This window comes from Phyllobates terribilis, unplaced genomic scaffold (assembly GCF_046119375.1).
Source record: "Phyllobates terribilis strain yellow unplaced genomic scaffold, ASM4611937v1 Scaffold_10__3_contigs__length_209671492, whole genome shotgun sequence".
Taxonomy (NCBI): domain Eukaryota; kingdom Metazoa; phylum Chordata; class Amphibia; order Anura; family Dendrobatidae; genus Phyllobates; species Phyllobates terribilis.
The window spans coordinates 175,830,568-175,854,046 of NW_027362770.1; the positions used below are offsets into that span (position 1 = coordinate 175,830,568).

Here is a 23,479-nt window from a genome sequence, read left to right on the forward strand (position 1 = left end):
AAGTTTAGACCAAAAAGTCCCTACTGGCATGTAAACTGGTGTTTAACACAGGGGCGCCAATGGAAGATGTTGGCTCCAAAGACCCCGAGATTATGAGCGTCTACAGTTTCCATGAGGTCTCCAGAAAAGACCACCAAGTGGGCAATGGTAGAACTCGTGGTGTCGAAAAGTAAAAGTTGGCTTAAAGGGAATCTATCATCAGAAAATTATCCAATTGTTTAAATCAGGTCTTTATATTAAGTACATTTTTAACCCCTTCCGGACACTGCAATTTACCATTTCAGGATTTTCGTTTTTTCCTCTCTTTCTTCTAAGAGCCATAACTTTCTTTTTTTTCGTCGACCTATTTGCATGGGACTTGTTTTTTTTGTGGGACGAGTTGTACTTTTGAATTACAACATTCTTTTTTTTTTTCTTACATGTGATGTACTGGAAAGCAGGGAAAAAAATCCAATTGTGGCAAAATTACCAGGAAAAAAAAAAAGGCGAATAAGGACCAGGATGGAGACATTACTACAAGATGAGGACCAGGATGGGGACATTGCAACAAGAAGGGGACCAGGATGGGGACATTGCAACAAGAAGGGGACCAGGATGGAGACATTACTACAAGATGGGGACCAGGATGGGGACATTGCAACAAGATGGGGACCAGGATGGGCACATTACTACAAGATGGGGACCAGGATGGGGACATTGCAACAAGAAGGGGACCAGGATGGGGACATTGCAACAAGAAGGGGACCAGGATGGGGACATTGCTACAAGAAGGGGACCACGATGGGGACATTGCTACAAGTTGAGGACCAAGATGGGGACATTACTACAACTTGAGGACCAGGATGGGCACATTACTACAAGATGGGGACCAGGATGGGGACATTGCTACAAGATGGGGACCAGGATGGGCACATTTCTACAAGATGGGGACCAGGCTGGGGACATTACTACAAGATGGGGACCAGGATGGGCACATTACTACAAGTTGAGGACCAGGATGGGCACATTACTACAAGATGGGGACATTACTATAAGTTGAGGACCAGGATGGGGACATTGCAACAAGAAGGGGACCAGGATGGGCACATTACTACAAGATGGGGACCAGGATGGGGACATTGCAACAAGAAGGGGACCAGGATGGGGACATTGCTACAAGTTGAGGACCAAGATGGGCACATTACTACAAGATGGGGACCAGGATGGGCACATTACTACAAGATGGGGACCACGATGGGGACATTGCTACAAGATGGAGACCACGATGGGAACATTGCTACAAGAAGGGGACCAGGATGGGGACATTGCAACAAGAAGGGGACCAGGATGGGGACATTGCAACAAGAAGGGGACCAGGATGGAGACATTACTACAAGTTGAGGACCAGGATGGGGACATTGCTACAAGTTGAGGACCAGGATGGGCACATTACTACAAGATGGGGACATTACTACAAGATGGGGACATTACTACAAGATGGGGTGCAGGATGGGGACATTGCAACAAGAAGGGGACCAGGATGGGCACATTACTACAAGATGGGGACCAGGATGGTGACATTGCAACAAGAAGGGGACCAGGATGGTGACATTGCTACAAGTTGAGGACCAGGATGGGGACATTACTACAAGATGGGGACCACGATGGGGACATTGCTACAAGATGGGGACCAGGATGGAGACATTACTACAAGTTGAGGACCAGGATGGGCACATTACTACAAGATGGGGACATTACTACAAGATGGGACCAGGATGGGCACATTACTACAAGATGGGGACCAGGATGGGGATATTGCAACAAGAAGGGGACCAGGATGGGGACATTGCTAAAAGATAGGGACCAGGATGGGAACATTGCTACAAGATGAGGACCAGGATGGGGACATTACTACAAGATAGAAACATTGCTACAAGATAGGGACCAGTATGGGGACATTACTACAAGATGAGGACCACGATGGGGACATTGCCACAAGATGAAGACATTATTACAGGATAGGAACCAGGATTACTTGAATATGTTGGCCAGAATTACTATACTGGTGCGAATTGTTAAAACAATATTACTGTACTAGATGGTGGCCCGATTCTAACGCATCGAGTATTCTAGAATATGTATGCGGCCGACCGGGCGCAATCAGCAGAGCGGTGATTAAATTTGGCGCCAAAATCGTTGATTGGTCGAGGCCGGCAACCGCGACCAATCACCAAAGCGGTGTTAAAATTTGGCGGCAATATCGCAGATTGGTCACGGCCGGCAGTCGCGACTAATCAGCAGAGCGTTATTTAAATTTGGTGCCAATAATGGTGATTATTTGCGACCGGTAACCGCAACCAATCAGCATAGCGGTGTTTAAATTTGGCGCCAATATCGCTGATTGGTTGCGGCCGGCCACCGCGACAAATCAGTAAAGCGGTGTTTAAATTTGGCGCCAATAATGTTGATTAGTTGCGGCCGGCAACCGCGACCAATCAGCAGAGCGGTGTTAAAATTTGGCGCCAATATCGCTGCTTGATCGCGGCCGGCCACCGCCACCAATCAGCAGAGCGTTGTTTAAATTTGGCGCCAATCTCGCTGATTGGTCGCGGCTGGCGTCCGTGCCCAATCAGCACAGCACTGTTTAAAATGTGGCGCCAAAATCGCTGATTGGTCGCGGGCAGTGTCCGCGACCAATCAGCAGAGCGGTGTTTAACTTTAGCGCCAAGATCACCGATTGGTCAAGTGCGGAGAGCGCGACCAATCAGCGAATCGTATTGGTGAGGAGCGGGGAGCGGAATCGTATTAGTGAGGACCGGGGAGCGCCGCTGCCTGTGCGGATACTTCCGCTGCGAGAACCCGGGGCATGAGCGACTGCTCGCAGCAGAAGTATCCCGACCCGCAGCGCCGCTCCCCGGTCCTCCCTTCCGCATGCAGGTCAGCGGCGCCGGCGGTCGGGTTCCTTCTGCTGCTACTGGCCGGGAGATGAGCGCCTCGCGCCGGTCATCTCCCGGCTGCATCGCCGCTGTGCTCCGTCCCGCAGATGAGCCGCTAACGGCCGCCATCTTTTTTCAGAAATCCCGCGGCGCTGATTGGCCGCTGCTGGACCAATGAGCGACTCGGGATTTCAAGGACAGACAGACAGACGGGATAAGACGATTATATATATAGATGGGGCCAATTGGGGGACAAAAAATAAATAAAAAAAAAATGTAAAATTAAAAATAAAGTATGAACAAATAATCCAAAATTATTTTGCCACTAAAAATGCTGTTTTATGTACAAACTAAAGTAAACACAAAAAGTGCACGTTTCTCATGGCAGCATCTGTATTGACCCAATCTATAAAACTGTACCATAACCCATACAATCAATCAATAAAAAAAATTATCAAAAAGGCGTATGGGGGTCGACTCAGGGGTTTTCGCACCAGATCTAGTAAAAGTCCATAAAAAAAATGATCTCACCACATTTCCTCAATAAATAGATTTTATTATAACATTTATCAAACAAAGTGAGAACGAGACAAGATGAAAAACCATCACAAATCTTTAAGATTAATAACATTGTGACAAATATAAACTTTTTTTAAATAAATATTTATCTTAAAACTTTTACTTTTTTGCCCATAAATCAGAAAAAAAAAAAAATCCCATTTCTGACCGACAACTACAGGGACGTATCTGACGGATGGTTGTCAGAGGTCATGTGACCGGATTACGTGCTTCTTTATGATCTTTTAACCCTTGTATTTCCCATTCACAGTGACTATACGCTGTGGAGTATTTTGCAGAATATCTTAGTGTCTGCATCAAGGTAAGCCGGGCGACAACCGATACAAAAGCTCCGGCAGAGGATGTCTTTCCCGGACATAGATAATAAACGGGTGAACTCCAATATATGAACTACTGCGACTATGGAAGGAAACTTTGGCAGAAGTAACAAACAGTATCCCATGGAGGGCGCTCTGCTCCTCAGAGGTCGTCTAAATCGTCAAAGTTCTCTGTGCATCTCAGCATCAGCGTCTCGTAATCGCACAGCGGGGTGGAGGCCTGAATAACAGAGGACGTGATAAATTCATGGACATAGAGCCGCACACAGGAGCGGGGAGAGGGGCTTACCTGCGAGCACAAGGAGAATTTCCTTCTCAAGAAATCAGAGACAAATTGGTGGAGCTGCTCCTCACCTTGTGGACTGCTCCATAGCAAAGCTTCAAGCATGGGACTGCTGCAAAACAAGAAAGCCATGTATACTATGTTACATCCTGTATTATACTCCAGAGCTGCACTCACTATTCTGCTGGTGTAGTCACTGTGTACATACATTACATTACTGATCCTGAGTTACATCCTGTATTATACTCCAGAGCTGCACTCTCTATTCTGCTGGTGTAGTCACTGTGTACATACATTACATTACTGATCCTGAGTTTCATCCTGTATTATACTCCAGAGCTGCACTCACTATTCTGCTGGTGTAGTCACTGTGTACATACATTACATTACTGATCCTGAGTTACATCCTGTATTATACTCCAGAGCTGCACTCTCTATTCTGCTGGTGTAGTCACTGTGTACATACATTACATTACTGATAATGAGTTACATCCTGTATTATACTCCAGAGCTGCACTCTCTATTCTGCTGGTGTAGTCACTGTGTACATACATTACATTACTGATCCTGAGTTATATCCTGTATTATACTCCAGAGCTGCACTCACTATTCTGCTGGTGCAGTCACTGTGTACATACATTACATTACTCATCCTGAGTTACATCCTGTATTATACTCCAGAGCTGCACTCACTATTCTGCTGGTGTAGTCACTGTGTACATACATTACATTACTCATCCTGAGTTACATCCTGTATTATACTCCAGAGCTGCACTCACTATTCTGCTGGTGTAGTCACTGTGTACATACATTACATTACTGATCCTGAGTTACATCCTGTATTATACTCCAGAGCTGCACTCTCTATTCTGCTGGTGTAGTCACTGTGTACATACATTACATTACTGATCCTGAGTTATATCCTGTATTATACTCCAGAGCTGCACTCACTATTCTGCTGGTGCAGTCACTGTGTACATACATTACATTACTCATCCTGAGTTACATCCTGTATTATACTCCAGAGCTGCACTCTCTATTCTGCTGGTGTAGTCACTGTGTACATACATTACATTACTGATCCTGAGTTTCATCCTGTATTATACTCCAGAGCTGCACTCACTATTCTGCTGGTGTAGTCACTGTGTACATACATTACATTACTGATCCTGAGTTATATCCTGTATTATACTCCAGAGCTGCACTCACTATTCTGCTGGTGGAGTCACTGTGTACATAAATTACATTACTCATCCTGAGTTACATCCTGTATTATACTCCAGAGCTTCACTCACTATTCTGCTGGTGCAGTCACTGTGTACATACATTACATTACTGATCCTGAGTTACATCCTGTATTATACCCCGGAGCTGCACTCACTATTCTGCTGGTGCAGTCACTGTGTACATACATTACATTACTGATCCTGAGTTACATCCTGTATTATACTCCAGAGCTGCACTCACTATTCTGCTGGTGCAGTCACTGTGTACATACATTACATTACTGATCCTGAGTTACATCCTGTATTATACTCCAGAGCTGCACTCACTATTCTGCTGGTGCAGTCACTGTGTACATACATTACATTACTGATCCTGAGTTACATCCTGTATTATACTCCAGAGCTGCACTCACTATTCTGCTGCTCCAGCCGCTCCCTCTCTCCTCACACACATATTATACATATATATAATAATAACTATCTACACCATGACATCTGGTCCGGTTACCAAACAAATAATAACAATATAATAAACAATAACCGACAAATTATATACAAACTAATATATACATTCTTTTTTTTTTTTTTTTAAATAAATAAAATAAATGCTAACTATACAAATATATACAAGACAAAACAAAACCCCCCACACTCGAGCCCACCAGTCCCTCCCCGGCACTGACCTGAGAGCTGGTCCTGCGTCTCATGCCTCAGTCCAACGTCCTTAGGCCAGATCAGGCAGTGCCAGTTTTTCCCCCAAATACCCAGTGTCCCACAAGATGAACCCACCTCCCCCCTTTTCCCTCCACCCAACCTAACACCTACACCCAAACCCATATATACAATATATACAGAAACAAACAATACAATAACCACAACTGACAAAGCCCAAGTTCGGCGCCTGCAGCCCTACATCACTGTCTACTGATCACTAAAACAAAAATCTATGGTGTCAGCAGCAGCCCACCACCAGGAGAGGAGATGACCAGACTAGGGCACACTAAAAGAAAAGCCCCTCCAGAGGAGAGCGGCCCTCCGTGTACCCAGTCTCTCATACTCCAGAGAACGCACCTTCACCAGGTCACCGAGTATGGTCCTAAACACATCGTCCACTGGGAGGATTTTCCGCTGCGTCGATACTAAGCACCGTGCGTTCCACGTGTGATACCTAACCACTGCGCTAACTAGAAATAAGGTGCAGCGGTCCCGACCACCCAGGTCCCCGAATGCTCCATAGGCCCATTCCGCATAAGAGAGACCGGCCAGCCGGGGCCAGCCAATGGAGGCGCCCACCCTGTTGTACACCTCTGTGTTAAAGGGACAACGAAGCAGGAAGTGGTCCATGCTTTCAAGCATGGTACCACAATGCTCCCGAGGACAGTTCCTGTCCTCAGAGCTCCTACACTTCAGATTGTCCCTCACACACAGTTTCCCATGGAAGCAGCGCCAAGCCAAGTCCCAAACCTTCGAGGGGATCCTGATAGAATTCAAAAGATGCAGACCCACCCCAAGATCCCGACTTGGGCAGTCCCTGAGCGCCAGAGGCCTCTGAAAATGGGTCAACAGAACCCTTTTGTCAAGGAGCTTCCTTGGCAGAGTCCTGACCTCCCACATTCCCAGACCCCACCGGCGTATTACCTTCAGAACCACGGTAGCGTAAGCCGGGAGATGTCCATGCGGTGTGCGGAGATCCTTCACTTGCCCTCCTGTCTCCCATTCCTGGAAGAAAGGCTGAAACCATCCCTTACAGGAGAATACCCACGGAGGAGCCCTCTCTTTCCAGAGGTTTGCAATATTGATCTTAATGAAGGTATTCACAAGGAATACCACAGGGTTGACCATACCCAACCCTCCTAGTCTCCTCGTACGGTAAGTAACCTCCCTCTTGACCAGGTTCAGTCTATTCCCCCATAACAGTTGAAAGAACAAACTGTAGACCCGAGTCCAGAGAGGCTCTGGCAAGATGCACACACTGCCCAGATAGATCAGCAAAGGGAGCAGGTAAATTTTGATCAGGTTTACCCTTTCCCTTAGGGTCAAAGACCAACCCTTCCATTGGTTCACCTTCTGAGTGGCGATCTCTAGCCTGCTGTCCCAATTTTGTTTGGGGTAATCCCCCTGGCCAAATTCGATGCCAAGAACTTTTGCAGAGACTTTGGGTTCTGGAAGGGTGTCCGGGAGATCAAAACCAGGATCTCCTCCTCCCAGCCAGAGACTCTCACACTTATCCCGGTTGATCTTAGACCCGGATGCCTCCGAGTAGCGATTTACCTCTGACATCAGCCATTCTGCCTCCCCATCAGAGGAAACAAAAACGGTGACGTCATCGGCATACGCCACCACTCTCAGAGTGGCTTCCGGTGCTGCCCGGTCCATCCCGATCCCAGCTAACGGTCTACGCTCCACCCTCCTAAGAAGTGGGTCAATCGAAAACGCGTACAGTAGCGGGCTCAAGGGACAACCCTGGCGAACACCACACCCAACCTCAAAAGAGCTGCCAATCCAACCGTTCACAAGCGGGAAACTCTCTGCCCCAGCGTACAAGGTCTTAAGCCAATCAACGAACCCCCCCGGCAGGCCATACCTCAGAAGGACAGACCAGAGGTACTCATGATTAACCCGATCAAACGCTTTTGCCTGGTCCAATGACAGCATGTACCCCTTCCAGTGGCCAGCCCTACCCTGCTCCACCGCCTCTCGGACACAGAGTACAGCACTAATTGTACTGCGGCCCGGAACAGAGCAATGCTGGGCCCCCGAAAGGAGCTGGGGTGCAAATTTCACCAGCCGATTAAACAGCACCTTTGCCAAAACCTTCCTGTCTGCATTGAGAAGCGCTATGGGACGCCAATTCTCAATGCAAGATGGGTCCTTACCCTTTCACAAGATGATCAGGGCAGACCTCCTCATTGACTTTGGCAGAGTGCCCGAGGAAAGACACTCATTGAATACCTCAGTCAAGAGGGGAACCAAGGCGTCCTTAAAGGTCTTATAGAATTCAGATGTTAAGCCATCCGGACCGGGAGATTTCTTCAGGGCAAGCCCTTCAATCGCCAACTTAACTTCCTCTTCCCTGATCATCTCTGTCAAAACGCCAATAGAGGGGTCTACCCCTGGTTCGGGGACGGCTTCAGCCAGAAAAGCCGACATCTCATCCCAATCCAGATCCCTCTTCCCCAAGAGGTGCGAGTAGAAGGATCTGACGACCTCCAGGATCCCCGATCTGGATCTTTTCAGGGACCCCGCAGTGTAATAGAATCATAGAATCATAGAATGGTAGAGTTGGAAGGGACCTCCTGGGTCATCTGGTCCAACCCCCTGCTCAAAGCAGGATTCACTAGATCATCTCAGACAGATGTCTGTCCAGCCTCTGTGTCAACCAGTCCTGTAAAAACTTTACTATTCACTGACATCTTGCAGTTTCTGTAAGGGTCGGGCGAGCGGTACTTCCCGTAATCCCTCTCAAAAACCAAAGATGCGTGTCTATCATACTGACACCTCATTAGCAAAGATTTCACTCGGGAGATCTCCTCGCGGCTACCTCCAGTTGAGACAAGATGCTCGAGTTTCCTCCTTAGGCCCTGATACAGGCGATACCTGTCCAGGCTCCTGAGGCTCGAGAGCTGGCGGAAGAATCTCGCCACCCTTTTCTTGAACATCTCCCACCACTCTGACTTACTACTACAAAGATCCAGTAAGGGTACCTGGCTCTGAAGAAAATCCTCAAAGGACTGTCTTATCTCCGCTTCTTCCAAGAGAGACGAATTGAGCCTCCAAAAGCCTCTTCCCATCCGGGGGGTCTCTGTAACATTCAGGGAAAACAAAATCATACAGTGATCGGAGAACTCCACCTCAACAACAGATACTGCTGAAGAGACGGCTTCCTCCTTTAAATAAAACCTGTCTATCCTGGACCTACAGTTACCTCTATGATAGGTGAACCCCTTGTGGCCTGGGGTGTGCCGGATGTGGACATCCACCAGGCGAGCCTCACTAGCTATACTATTAAGGGCGACGCTATCATAAGTCAGCTTGTCTCTGGAACCTCCTCTATCCCGGGGCCTCGTGACAGTGTTGAAGTCCCCTCCAAAGACAACCTGCCGACTCGTAAAAAGGTAGGGCTTGATGCTCGTAAAGAGACACTTCCGGTCCCACTTAGATTGGGGACCATAAATGTTAATGAGCCGAAGCTCCTGTCCCTTCATGAAGACATCTAATATCAGGCACCTCCCCATTTCTAACTCAATAACCCGTCGGCATTCTACTGGTGCGGTAAAAAGGACCGCCACTCCGCTATACGGCTCGGCCGCAAGAGACCAATAGGAGGGCCCGAGTCTCCACTCCCTCTTAGCTATAAACACCTCTGCCATATTTGGCAGCCTGGTCTCTTGCAAAAAGAAAATGTCAGCTTCAACCCGGCTGAGAAAATCAAAGGCCGCAAATCTAGCCATATTTGACTTAATGCTGGCGACATTAATGGAAGCCAGCGTCAACGGAGTGGGTACCGCCATCATTGGTGATTGAGTTAGATGGCTTTCTCCTTCCCACTCCCCTTATCCTCTGCCTCAGAGGAGGAATCCTTCCCCCTCTTTAATGACACAGAGGTGTCCATTCCCACATTTTTCCTTCTTTTCTCGTCCTCGTCTCCGGACTCTGGGCCAGTCCCTCCCCCCAAGGACCCTGCATCCCCAGGAGAAGGAGACTCGGCGCCCCCTGTAAGCTCCGCTGAAGCCGGAACCTCACCCTCAGCCTCCTCCTCAGAGGAAGAGATGTTATCAAGGGCTTGGAACCGGTTAGAAAGACCAACCAGAGGGGAGTCAGTTTTACCTTCCTTAGGTACCTTGGTCAGAGCGGGAGAAGATGTTTTATCTCCCTTCTTTTTCTTCTTTTTGGTGCCGAGCTTACGCTTGTTCTCTAGCCACCGCTTATTATCCTCATCCATACTTTCATAATGGGAGGATTCTGAGGCAGAGGCGGTTTCCTCCCTGTGGATCCTCCTGACCTCCTCATCCAACTCATCATCCCTCGGGGCCTCAGCAGCAACACTGGCATCCAGGACAGGGGCTGCCCCGGTAGTCTGGGGCTCGCCCCGCTCCCTCTCCTGTCTGCGCTTGTCTAGATGCCTCAGCTGGGCAGGCGTCTTTTTATTGCTTTTCTTCCCTGGCCCCTCGGTTCCCCCACCCCTGCTAGTCCCCTCCCCAGCAGAATCGGCCTCACGGCTTACTCCCACCGGGGTCTCGACTGCATTAGCGAAGGAGCGAGGACAACGGCTGAATGGGTGACCTAACTCACCACACAGGTGGCACCTAATCTCCACACAAGAGGCGGCAAGATGGCCGACACCCCCACACAACGCGCATTTCTGCACGGTGCAGTTTGCACTGAAGTGTGTGGGGTCACCGCACCTGTGACAGAGCTTCGGTTGCCCCTGGCAGAAGACCAGGATACGATCCCTACCCAGGAAGGCAGACGATGGAATGTGGGCAACCGTACCACCTGAACGCTTAAGTTTTACCATAAACGTCCAGGCCCCTGACCAGATACCAAACTCGTCGCGGTTTTTCTTTGGCATCTCCACCACCTCTCCATACCGACCAAGCCACGTCATGATGTCATAGCAAGAAAGCGACTCGTTACGAGTCATCACGGTCACTTTCTTGATCTGGTTTTGGCGAGACACTGCCTGAACGGCAAAGTCTCGCCAGCCGGGCTCATTTTTTGCCAGCTCATAATTCGCCCAGAAGAGCTCAAGCCCCTCCGGCCGAACAAAGCTGATATCAAACTCAGGCGTGGAATAGGGATGTATCAAGGCGTAGATGTCAATCGCCTTGAAGCCCATCCTCAGCAGGAGCTCCACAACTTTAGACCTTGGAGGACATGCATCACTGCCCCTCCACCGAAGATGGACCACATTCCTACGCACACTGCCTGGCCCGGCTGTTGGGAGGGACCACACTGTATCCCCCCCTTTTTGCTCTCGGAAGGCCCCGAGGCCATGCCTCTCTATCCAGAAGGATAGATCAACCTCTCGACCCTCTACCATTAGTGATCTCTCCCCCTTCTTTAGAGCCTCCAGAAGGCGCCGTTGCAACATGCCGTCCCCAAAGCCCGAAGACAAGGAGGATGCCCTATTTGCCCCGGAGGTGACACTGGCATAACTCTGGACAGGTGTTGCCACCCCCGGGGGGGCAACCGGACCAGTGACCACATCAGCTCGAACAGCAACACCATTACCCACCTCCATCTCACCCTCCACCAAACCAGCAACCACACCACTAGACAATGAATTAGCCTCATTCACCCCCACCACATTCATTCCTGCTGGACCAGTAACAATGGTGGATGACATTTTGACCTCTGCATCAGGCACAAGTGGCTCAGTCACCTCCATAGAACTGGAGGCGACCTCACCCCCGGTCTTGTGTGTGCCCTCCACATCATCGGTCGGTAATTTCCGCTGTTTGGCATTCGGAATAATGTGCCGCTGATCTTTAGATGCTGTTAGGCGCCGCTGATCTTTAGCATCAGGATCTTCCGGACCAGCGACGCCAACACAAAATAGCACTTTCGTGGGAGGACCGGAACGCTCAGCCCCGACAGCCCCCTCACACTGCCGCCGCTTCTCAACTAAGTGATCAGCGGCAACAGCATTCAGAGGCGCCGAGGCTACCGGAGCTGCCCCCGACACCGGGCTGCTCCCCCCTCCCACTGAGGAGCGCACCACAGCATCGTGGCCTGATGGAACGCCCGCCGCCGGGCCGCCCTCAATGTCCAGCCTCTCGGCTGATGCACCTCCTGCTGCGTCCCCACTACTACAAGCAGAGACGGAGCTCTGCGCCTCACTACCGCGCACTATAATCTCCCCGCGCCTTTGCACCGGATCCACAGCAGAACCCGGGCTGGGCTGGGCAACGGGGCTTATACAGCGAGCTGAGCCTGCCGCCGACTCAGGGGGTACAGGGAGGGGGGCATATACGTATCTTACCGCTTCCTGCAGCTTTGGCTTGGTCTTCTTTGCCTTTTTGTGGCCCCCAGGTGCCTCTTCTGGTAGATCGTCACCAAGATGGAAGTTTTGGAGGCACACTGGGGACTCCAGGAGCTTAATCTCCGCCATTAGCGCCCCTCCCTGGCCGCTGCTGTCACTGTCCTCCCCAGAGCCGGCAGAACTGCGACCGGATGTCACTGTCGCCTGTCCTGCAGGGAGCTCGCTGCACGTGGCCTGCGGGTGACTTTGCAGGCAGCCAGGTGGGGCTTCCTGCTGGTCATCATCACTCTCATCATCCACCTGGCTCTCAGGCTGCAGCCCCATCTGCCTTTGCTCTCTGGTATCAGCCATTTCTCTAAAGCGGTCTTCATTTATTAGTTTTTCTTTGAAATGACCACTCTGCTCCCTGATGGTGGCTTTCCTCAGTTCCAGCAGGTGAATCTCGCTGGTCAGTCGCTTTACCTCGGCCTGGAGTTTTGCCTTCCTTGGTTTGGAGGCCCCCGCAGCTTTGGCGCTTGTGCAGCGCAGCTCCTCCCGGAGCCTCCTGATGAGCTTACTGGCATCTTCATACTCACGGAGGCGGATCATGACCCGGGACGCATAGGTGGACACAGACTCCCGGGGTCCCTGCAGCGCCCAACCCCCCACAGGGAGGTCGGCCTCACCTCCGTGAGCACTCCGCTTTCCTCCGGAAGGAGCACCATCATGCACGCCGCTGTCAGGCTTTACCTCCATGCTGGAAGCCTTGCGGCTTCTAGGGGTCTCCACAATCCCGGGAGGAGTAGGAGCCACATTGCTGCGACTCCTGGTGCAGAGTCTCACCCCCGAGTCCTCTGATGTGCAGGCCGGTTGCTGGTTTCTTCTGCCCCCCGCCGGCCTGGTTCGGGAAGCAGAAGCCTGGGACTTGGCTCCTTCACTCATCCCAGAAACCAGCTCTCCCTCCGGGAAAGAGTGAGAGCAGGTCCCCAGGTGGAGAGGTGTTGGTTCTCAGAGATCAGGAGCTCACAGCAGGATCTGCAGCCACCACACCCTTAATCACCACACTGACTAGCAGCTGATCAGAGCTGCACCCAGTATGCTGCTGGTGCAGTCACTGTGTACATACATTACATTACTGATCCTGAGTTACATCCTGTATTATACTCCAGAGCTGCACTCACTATTCTGCTGGTGCAGTCACTGTGTACATACATTACATTACTGATCCTGAGTTACATCCTGTATTATACTCCAGAGCTGCGGTCACTATTCTGCTAGTGCAGTCACTGTGTACATACATTACATTACTGATCCTGAGTTACATCCTGTATTATACTCCAGAGCTGCACTCACTATTCTGCTGGTGCAGTCACTGTGCACATACATTACATTACTGATCCTGAGTTACATCCTGTATTATACCCCAGAGCTGCACTCACTATTCTGCTGTGGAGTCACTGTGTACATACATTATATTACTGATCCTGAGTTACCTCCTGTATTATACTCCAGAGCTGCACTCACAATTCTGCTGGTGCAGTCACTGTGTACATACATTACATTACTGATCCTGTACTGATCCTGAGTTACATCCTGTATTATACTCCAGAGCTGCACTCACTATTCTGCTGTGGAGTCACTGTGTACATACATTATATTACTGATCCTGAGTTATCTCCTGTATTATACTCCAGAGCTGCACTCACTATTCTGCTGGTGCAGTCACTGTGTACATACATTACATTACTGATCCTGAGTTACCTCCTGTATTATACTCCAGAGCTGCACTCACAATTCTGCTGGTGCAGTCACTGTGTACATACATTACATTACTGATCCTGTAGTGATCCTGAGTTACATCCTGTATTATACTCCAGAGCAGCACTCACTATTCTGCTGGTGCAGTCACTGTGTACATACATTACATTACTGATCCTGAGTTACATCCTGTATTATACTCCAGAGCTGCACTCACTATTCTGCTGGTGCAGTCACTGTGTACATACATTACATTACTGATCCTGAGTTACATCCTGTATTATACTCCAGAGCTGCACTCACTATTCTGCTGGTGCAGTCACTGTGTACATACATTACATTACTGATCCTGAGTTACATCCTGTATTATACTCCAGAGCTGCACTCACTATTCATACATTACATTACTTACCCGGGGCTGGACGTCTTCTGATTTGCACCTTGATCTAGAAATCCAGCCGCCAATTCGAAAGCATCGTCCAGGAGGATCTAAGAACATAAAAGGGAAGATATTATCGCTGCCGGACGTGGAGTCTCCTAGGAAACCGACCACCTCCGTCACTCACATCTTCAGGAGTGGAGGACAGGAAGGAGCTGGTGGCCTCCTGACTCTCCGCCCCACTGTCTCTTATGCCCTCGTTGGTGCAGCCGGTGTCCGAGGGGGAAGAGAAGGAGCAGGAGGCGGCCGTGCGATCTTGAGACAAACAATTCTGATAATTGTTGGTTTTCCCGCTCTGGAGAAGCTCCTGCCACAGATTGGAGATGGCTTTGGACACCACAGGATGAGTGACCTGCACCAGAGACACCACCCCGCTCTCCACCAGCAAGTCCACCGTCTGCTTGTAGAAGCGCAGATACCTGGAGGAGAAATATATATATATATGTGACATACAGAGTGCAGCTCTGGAGTATAGTACAGTAATGTAATGTATGTACACAGTGACTGCACCAGCAGAATAGTGAGTGCAGCTCTGGAGTATAGTACAGTAATGTAATGTATGTACACAGTGACTGCACCAGCAGAATAGTGAGTGCAGCTCTGGAGTATAGTACAGTAATGTAATGTATGTGCACAGTGACTGCACCAGCAGAATAGTGAGTGCAGCTCTGGAGTGTAATACAGGATGTAACTCAGGATCAGTAATGTAATGTATGTACACAGTGACTGCACCAGCAGAATAGTGAGTGCAGCTCTGGAGTATAATACAGGATATAACTCAGGATCAGTAATGTAATGTATGTACACAGTGACTGCACCAGCAGAATAGTGAGTGCAGCTCTGGAGTATAATACAGGATGTAACTCAGGATCAGTAATGTAATGTATGTACACAGTGACTGCACCAGCAGAATAGTGAGTGCAGCTCTGGAGTATAACACAGGAGGTAACTCAGGATCAGTAATGTAATGTATGTACACAGTGACTGCACCAGCAGAATAGTGAGTGCAGCTCTGGAGTATAATACAGGATGTAACTCAGGATCAGTAATGTAATGTATGTACACAGTGACTGCACCAGCAGAATAGTGAGTGCAGCTCTGGAGTATAATACAGGAAGTAACTCAGGATCAGTAATGTAATGTATGTACACAGTGACTGCACCAGCAGAATAGTGAGTGCAGCTCTGTGTTACGCACACGCCCGGACAGACTGGCGTGAGCATGATTAGTGATCCCACTGGACCATGAACCGAGGAGTGCCTGGAGGGGCATAACTAAGTATCATCCCGGTCCAACCAAGGTCGCATGGCGGCTCAGTCGACTCCGTGAACCAGGGAGGAACCGAGCAGAGGGACCAGGTGCTACTCCAGGTCAGACCCCGGTTACACCTGTTGACCCACACCGGGGAATGCAGGAACAGGCAGGTTAGACTGGCATATAGACAGGTGGGTACTGGCAGGCATGGCTGGCATGCAGACAGGTGGGCACTGCCAGCCACGGCTGGCATGCAGGCGGGTGGGCACTGGCAGCCACTACTGGCATGCAGAGAGGCGGGTACTGGCAGGTAGGAACGCAGGCAAGATAGGGACCAGTACAGACTGGGATACAGGAACGGAGCCGCAGGTGCGGTAGACAAGCAGAGCAGAGGAAAACCCGCAGGTGCGGTAGACAAGCAGAGCAGAGCAAAACCCGCAGGTGCGGTAGACAAGCAGAGCAGAGCAAAACCCGCAGGTGCGGTAGACAAGCAGAGCAGAGCAAAACCCGCAGGTGCGGTAGACAAGCAGAGCAGAGCAAAACCCGCAGGTGCGGTAGACAAGTAGAGCAGAGCAAAACCCGCAGGTGCGGTAGACAAGCAGAGCAGAGCAAAACCCGCAGGTGCGGTAGACAAGCAGAGCAGAGCAAAACCCGCAGGTGCGGTAGACAAGCAGAGCAAAACCCGCAGGTGCGGTAGACAAGCAGTGCAGAGTAAAACCCGCAGGTGTGGTAGACAAGCAGAGCAGAGCAAAACCCGCAGGTGCGGTACACAAGCAGAGCAGAGCAAAACCCGCAGGTGCGGTAGACAAGCAGAGCAGAGCAAAACCCGCAGGTGCGGTAGAAAAGCAGAGCAGAGCAAAACCCACAGGTACGTTAGACAGGCAGAGCATAGCAAAACCCGCAGGTGCGGTAAACAAGCAGAGCAGAGCAGACCAAAACCCGCAGATGCGGTAGACAAGCAGAGCAGAGCAAAACCCACAGATGTGGTAGACAAGCAGAGCAGAGCAAAACCCGCAGGTACGTTAGACAGGCAGAGCAGAGCAAAACCCGCAGGTGCGGTAAACAAGCAGAGCAGAGCAAAACCCTCAGGTGCGGTAAACAAGCAGAGCAGAGTAAAACCCGCAGGTGCGGTAGACAAGCAGAGCAGAGCAAAACCCGCAGGTGCGGTAAACAAGCAGAGCAGAGCAAAACCCGCAGGTGCGGTAAACAAGCAGAGCAGAGCAAAACCACAGATGCGGTAAACAAGCACAGCAGAGCAAAACCGCAAGTGCTGTGAACAAGCAGAGCAGAGCGAAAAAAAAGGTGTGGTGAACAAGCAGAGCAGAGCAAAACCGGCAGGGACGGTAGACAAGCAGAGCACAGCAAAACCCACAGGTGCGGTAAACAAGCAGAGCAGAGCAAAACCGCAGATGCGGTGAACAAGCAGAGCAGAGCGAAACCGCAGGTGCGCTGAACAAGCAGAGCAGAGCGAAACCCGCAGATGCAGTGAACAAGCAGAGCGGAGCAAAACCCGCAGATGCGGTGAACAAGCAGAGCGAAACCGCACGTGCGGTGAACAAGCAGAGCGAAACCGCACGTGCAGTGAACAAGCAGAGCGAAACTGCACGTGCGGTGATCAAGCAGAGCGAAACAGCACGTGCGGTGAACAAGCAGAGCGAAACCGCATGTGCGGTGAACAAGCAGAGCAGAGCAAATTCGCAGGTGCGGTGAACAAGCAGAGCAGAGCAAAACCGCAGGTGCGGTGAACAAGCAGAGCAGAGCAAAACCGCAGGTGCGGTGAACAAGCAGAGCAGAGCAAAACCGCAGGTGCGGTGAACAAGCAGAGCAGAGCAAAACCGTAGGTGCGGTGAACACGCAGAACCAGATACACACAAGGTACTTACAATGAAGTAGCGAGTGTACAGAAAACTCACAAACAGAAGTTCAGAGACAACGAGTTGGAGTTAAGTGCAGGTTCAGACACTGCAGGAAAAGGGAAGGTTCGGACATAGAGACAAACAGGTAACGGGCTAGGACACAGTTCAGACAGGAACAAGATACAGGAACGAGCCTGGGAACTCGGCCCCCAGGGTGACGGAAACAGACTAGAAGTCACAAATACAGGTAAAGGGCCTGGGTATGCAGCCCCCAGGGAGGCAGAACAGACTAAAAGTCACAGATAAAGGTAATAGGCCTGGGTATACAGCCCCCAGGGGCGGAACAGACAAAATACAGGACAGGACCTGGCAACTCAGTTGCACAGAACACACTGAAGAAAAGTGTTGCTCAGGCACCCCCTACTGGGTGGAGGGGGTTTAAGTATCCAGTGACTCACAGCAATAGGCTGAGGAGGCATTAGGAGTGCGCACACAGTAACTATAAGAATCAGGCAGTAGCCGCGCCGCCGCCCTAAGCAATCAGACAAGAGACACAGCAGGTACTGGAGCAAAGTGTGCAGCGTGGATTGATAGGTAAGATGGCGGTCTTGCATGGTGGGAGCTGGTAAACCATGCCAGTACGCCACCAGGGATGTTACACTCTACAGTATAATACAGGATGTAACTCAGGATCAGAACAGGATCAGTAATGTAATGTATGTACACAGTGACTGCACTAGCAGAATAGTGAGTGCAGCTCTGGAGTATAATACAGGATGTAACTCAGGATCAGTAATGTAATGTATGTACACAGTGACTGCACCAGCAGAATAGTGAATGCAGCTCTGGAGTATAATACAGGAGGTAACTCAGGATCAGTAATGTAATCTATGTACACAGTGACTGCACTAGCAGAATAGTGAGTGCAGCTCTGGAGTATAATACAGGAGGTAACTCGGGATCAGTAATGTAATGTATGTACACAGTGATTCTAAAAGCAGAATAGTGAGTGTAGCTCTGGGGTACAGTATAGCTGTTTTACATACTATAGAGAATTATACTTACTTTTCAAATTCCATTAGCTCTGGTGAGGAAAAAGGCTGTGCAGTATTTTCTATTTTCAATTCTTCCACCGACTCATCGAGGTATTCCGGTTGCATGTACAAGAGCACAGGGTCGATGTCATCAATATCCACAGGGTCAGCAGTGGGGCCTCTAATATTGAAATAATAAAGTAATGTAGGGTCAGTGGCAAAACAAAACCTTAAAGTGAGTTGTACTCAATGAACCCTCCTTTTTATCTGTCGTATGAAATCTTTTAAAAGGTGCCCAACATTCGGGACACCCCTCTATTATGCAGAATGGAGGGTGACTAATAAATAGTAACCTGCTGTCCATACATTACTTTGGTGACCAAATGGGTTCAATGTAAAGAAAGGGTAAAGGTGGAGAACCCCTTTGAGAGAAGCATTAGTCTCTGTCACTTACCCCTCCTCGTTACTCATGAGCTGTAAAAATTCCTCCCTGACATCCTCCAAGGTGTAGGGGGTGCTGTGCTCCAGGAAAATGTCAGCTGAGGGAAAAGCCACATTATAAAGTACCGGGCCACCATACATGCACTGATCGGCCATTGCATTAATATTAACCCCTTAAAGACACGGCAGTTTCTTTTTTTCTTTCTCCTTCTTCCAAGAGCCATAACTTTTTTTTTCTGTCCTCAGAGCCTCACGTGAGGACTTGGATTTTTTTTTTTTTGCCTGTCAAACTGAGGGTTTTACTGATATCATTTTGGTGTACATATGATCTTGATCGCTTTTTATTCAATTTTTAGAAGAAAAAAAAAATGACAATTTTAGTTTTTTTAATATCTTTATAAACTGGGCAAAAGAATATGAAGCGACATTTTTTAATATATTTTTCAATTTAATTTTTTATTTGGCAATTCTAATATCATATAAGCTTTTTTTAACACTATTTTTGTATTGGAAGTGCGTGATTCCAATTTTTATATTTTTGTTAATTTTTTAGATATTTTTAAAACTTTTAATTTTTTTATTATTATTATTATTATTATTATTATTATTTTATTTTTATTTATTTTTTGCGCCTCTGGATTGTTTTGATCTCTTGTACTATATAAACTACTTTGTAATGAAGTCCAAGCCACAACGCCAAAGTAGCGGTGAGCCTTCCTTATGATGTACGGTGACGTCCTGGGGAATGTTAAAAATAGTTAAAAATTGCAAAATAAAATCACTTTTTATTCCTGGCACATTGCTCTAAATATATATTTTTTTTCTTAAAAGCAGATGAATAAAAAATAGCAATTCCGTTTTTTTTCATTTTGCTGTGGGATCCTATAAAATATATAATATATATATATTTTTTATATTTATTTATATTTTTTTTTTTTACAGGATCCCACAAAAAAAAAATAAAAAAAATCAGAGTTGCTATTTTTTATTCATCCGCTTTTAAGAAAAAAAAGTGATTAAAAGTCGAATACACAGGGTCAGCAGTGGGGCATGTAAGATTGATCTTTTTTTAAAAAAAAATAAGATAGCTGATCCCTGCGTACAGTACAGACCAAAAGTTTGGACACACCTTCTCATTTAAAGATTTTTCTGTATTTTCTTGACAATAAAAATTGTGCATTTACACTGAAGGCATCAAAACTATGAATTAACACATGTGGAATTATATACTTAACAAAAAAGTGTGAAACAACTGAAAATATGTCTTATATTCTAGGTTCTTCAAAGTAGCCACCTTTTGCTTTGATGACTGCTTTGCACACTCTTGGCATTCTCTTGATGAGCTTCAAGAGGTAGTCACCAGAAATGGTCTTCCAACAATCTTGAAGGAGTTCCCAGAGATGCTTAGCACTTGTTGGCCCTTTTGCCTTCACTCTGCGGTCCAGCTCACCCCAAACCATCTCGATTGGGTTCAGGTCTGGTGACTGTGGAGGCCAGCTCATCTGGCGTAGCACCCCATCACTCTCCTTCTTGGTCAAATAGCCCTTACACAGCCTGGAGGTGTGTTTGGGGTCATTGTCCTGTTGAAAAATAAATGATGGTCCAACTAAACGCAAACCGGATGGAATAGCATGCCGCTGCTATATGCTGTGGTAGCCATGCTGGTTCAGTATGCCTTCAATTTTGAATAAATCCCCAACAGTGTCACCAGCAAAGCACCCCCACACCATCACACCTCCTCCATGCTTCACGGTGGGAACCAGGCATGTAGAGTCCATCCGTTCACCTTTTCTGCGTCGCACAAAGACACGGTGGTTGGAACCAAAGATCTCAAATTTGGACTCATCAGACCAAAGCACAGATTTCCACTGGTCTAATGTCCATTCCTTGTGTTCTTTAGCCCAAACAAGTCTCTTCTGCTTGTTGCCTGTCCTTAGCAGTGGTTTCCTAGCAGCTTTTTACCATGAAGACCTGCTGCACAAAGTCTCCTCTTAACAGTTGTTGAAGAGATATGTCTGCTGCTAGAACTCTGTGTGGCATTGACCTGGTCTCTAATCTGAGCTGCTGTTAACCTGCGATTTCTGAGGCTGGTGACTCGGATAAACTTATCCTCAGAAGCAGAGGTGACTCTTGGTCTTCCTTTCCTGGGGCGGTCCTCATGTGAGCCAGTTTCTTTGTAGCGCTTGATGGTTTTTGCAACTGCACTTGGGGACACTTTCAAAGTTTTCCCAATTTTTCAGACTGACTGACCTTCATTTCTCGAAGTAATGATGGCCACTCGTTTTTCTTTACTTAGCTGCTTTTTTCTTGCCATAATACAAATTCTAACAGTCTATTCAGTAGGACTATCAGCTGTGTATCCACCAGACTTCTGCACAACACAACTGATGGTCCCAACCCCATTTATAAGGCAAGAAATCCCACTTATTAAACCTGACAGGGCACACCTGTGAAGTGAAACCATTTTCGGTGACTACCTCTTGAAGCTCATCAAGAGAATGCCAAGAGTGTGCAAAGCAGTCATCAAAGGTGGCTACTTTGAAGAACCTAGATTATAAGACATATTTTCAGTTGTTTCACACTTTTTTGTTAAGTATATAATTCCACATGTGTTAATTCATAGTTTTGATGCCTTCAGTGTGAATGTACAATTTTCATAGTCATGAAAATACAGAAAAATCTTTAAATGAGAAGGTGTGTCCAAACTTTTGATCTGTTCTGTATATTTTTTTATATTTATTTATAGATTTTTTTTTACAGGATCCCACAAAAAAAATGAAAAAAAAAATCAGAGTTGCTATTTTTTAGTCATCCGCTTTTAAGAAAAAAAAGTGATTAAAAGTCGAATACACAGGGTCAGCAGTGGGGCATCTAAGATTGAATTTTTAAAAAAAAAAAAATAAGGTAGCCGATCCCTGCCTATATTGGCTGAGAAATAAAAAACAAAAGTCTGTGAGAATCCAGAACTTTCTTCTTTTTTTTTTTTATTGTGCAAAAGCAATAAAAAAATAAAATAAAAATATTTTAAAAAAACTTTATATCAAGTTTGGATGTTGCCAATGAAAATATCAATTCAACCTGCAAATTAAAAAGCTGTCTTGTCTACATATCAACTTTAAAAAATAAAAATTATGTAAAAATAAAAGTTCTAGCAACTCAAAAAAACTTTTATTTACTAGTTAAAAAAAAAACACTGTAGAAGTTTGGTATTAAAAAGTTGCATTTACCGCAATGAAAAAGTCAAATAATCAAGTCGTCACAGCGCTGCATGGACTGAAATATCCAAAAAGTTCTGAAAAACATTTTTTCTTTTTGCACAAAAGGGATAAAACATAAAAAAAGAGAAAAAATAGAAATCGGTATTATCTGATTGAAGGAATAAAGTTATTGTGTTATTTTTACTGTAAAAACTGAACACCAATTTTTTTTAAATATTGAAAAAAATGTAAGTTCCCCCCCAATATATTATATATAACCCCTAAAGATTAGTAATAAAAAGCACAGCCCTCATACCGTTACGTTATATGGCTCTGAAAAAAAGAAAAAACGGAAGAAAACGCCGTGTCCTGTAGGGGTTAATGTTACGTGGGATCGGTGCGTGTTCACATTGCGCTTCGTTCTTTGTACGCTCACCTTTCATTTTCAGCAGGGAGTCCAGAGTGCTCTCCAGCTGGAGGATGTACTGTTTCGCCTGCTGCAGAACCTCTTTCTGGATTATGAGAAATGTCCGTAAGATAACACATCACAATTGAGGAAAGGGGGTGTGTGAATTGTGCCCTAGGGCGAGGAATCGTTGCCCCCTACCCTGGTGGCTTTTGTATCGGGGTCGGGGAACACGAGGTTCCGCAGTTTCTGGAGGAGCTGCGGGACGGACGTGGAGCTCTGGGCTCTCGCTCTCCTCTTCCTCGCTGGTCTCTTGCCGCTGTTTCTCCCTTTTTGGCTGCTGCCTTCACCTGCCGCGTCCATTCACACTGCGCACGTCCGTCATGTAGATCTGTATGGAGTGGTAACACATAGCAGAGTATACCGGCTGCCATTCCTTCCCGAAGGGGCGGGGCTTGTGTCATGCCACGCCCCCTTGTCAGCATCACACACTTACCCAAGAGTATTCCTTTAACCCCTTAGTGAATGACATATAAGGTATGTATATTACAGCTGACAATGGTCAGGATCGGAGATAACTCCAATCCCGGTCATTTAACCTCCTTAGATGCGGCTGTGAAAACCAACTGCAGCATCTAAGCGGTTAGTCGGAAGGAAGAGCTTTTTATTTCACCCCATAGGCCGCTGACAGGGTACGGGGACCTAATAATGCCAGGAGGCACAATATACAAGTATCATGTAGCATTATAGGGGAAAGAAGGACTATTATTAGAATATTTTAGTCATTTCTCCTATAAAGCTTTTTTTTTT

General features: G+C 47.6%; 1 protein-coding gene across 1 annotated transcript; it reads right to left on the reverse strand.

The window, feature by feature from the left end:
* Nucleotides 1-14,450: 14,450 nt before the first annotated feature.
* STRA8 (stimulated by retinoic acid 8) lies at nt 14,451-23,032 on the reverse strand. The gene is made up of 6 exons (XM_073649231.1): nt 22,871-23,032; nt 22,700-22,775; nt 19,080-19,164; nt 18,657-18,806; nt 14,609-14,900; nt 14,451-14,531 (listed from the first exon to the last, which is right to left on the reverse strand). The coding sequence occupies exons 1-6, from the start codon at nt 23,030-23,032 to the stop codon at nt 14,451-14,453; spliced, it is 846 nt and encodes a 281-aa protein (XP_073505332.1).
* Nucleotides 23,033-23,479: the final 447 nt, after the last annotated feature.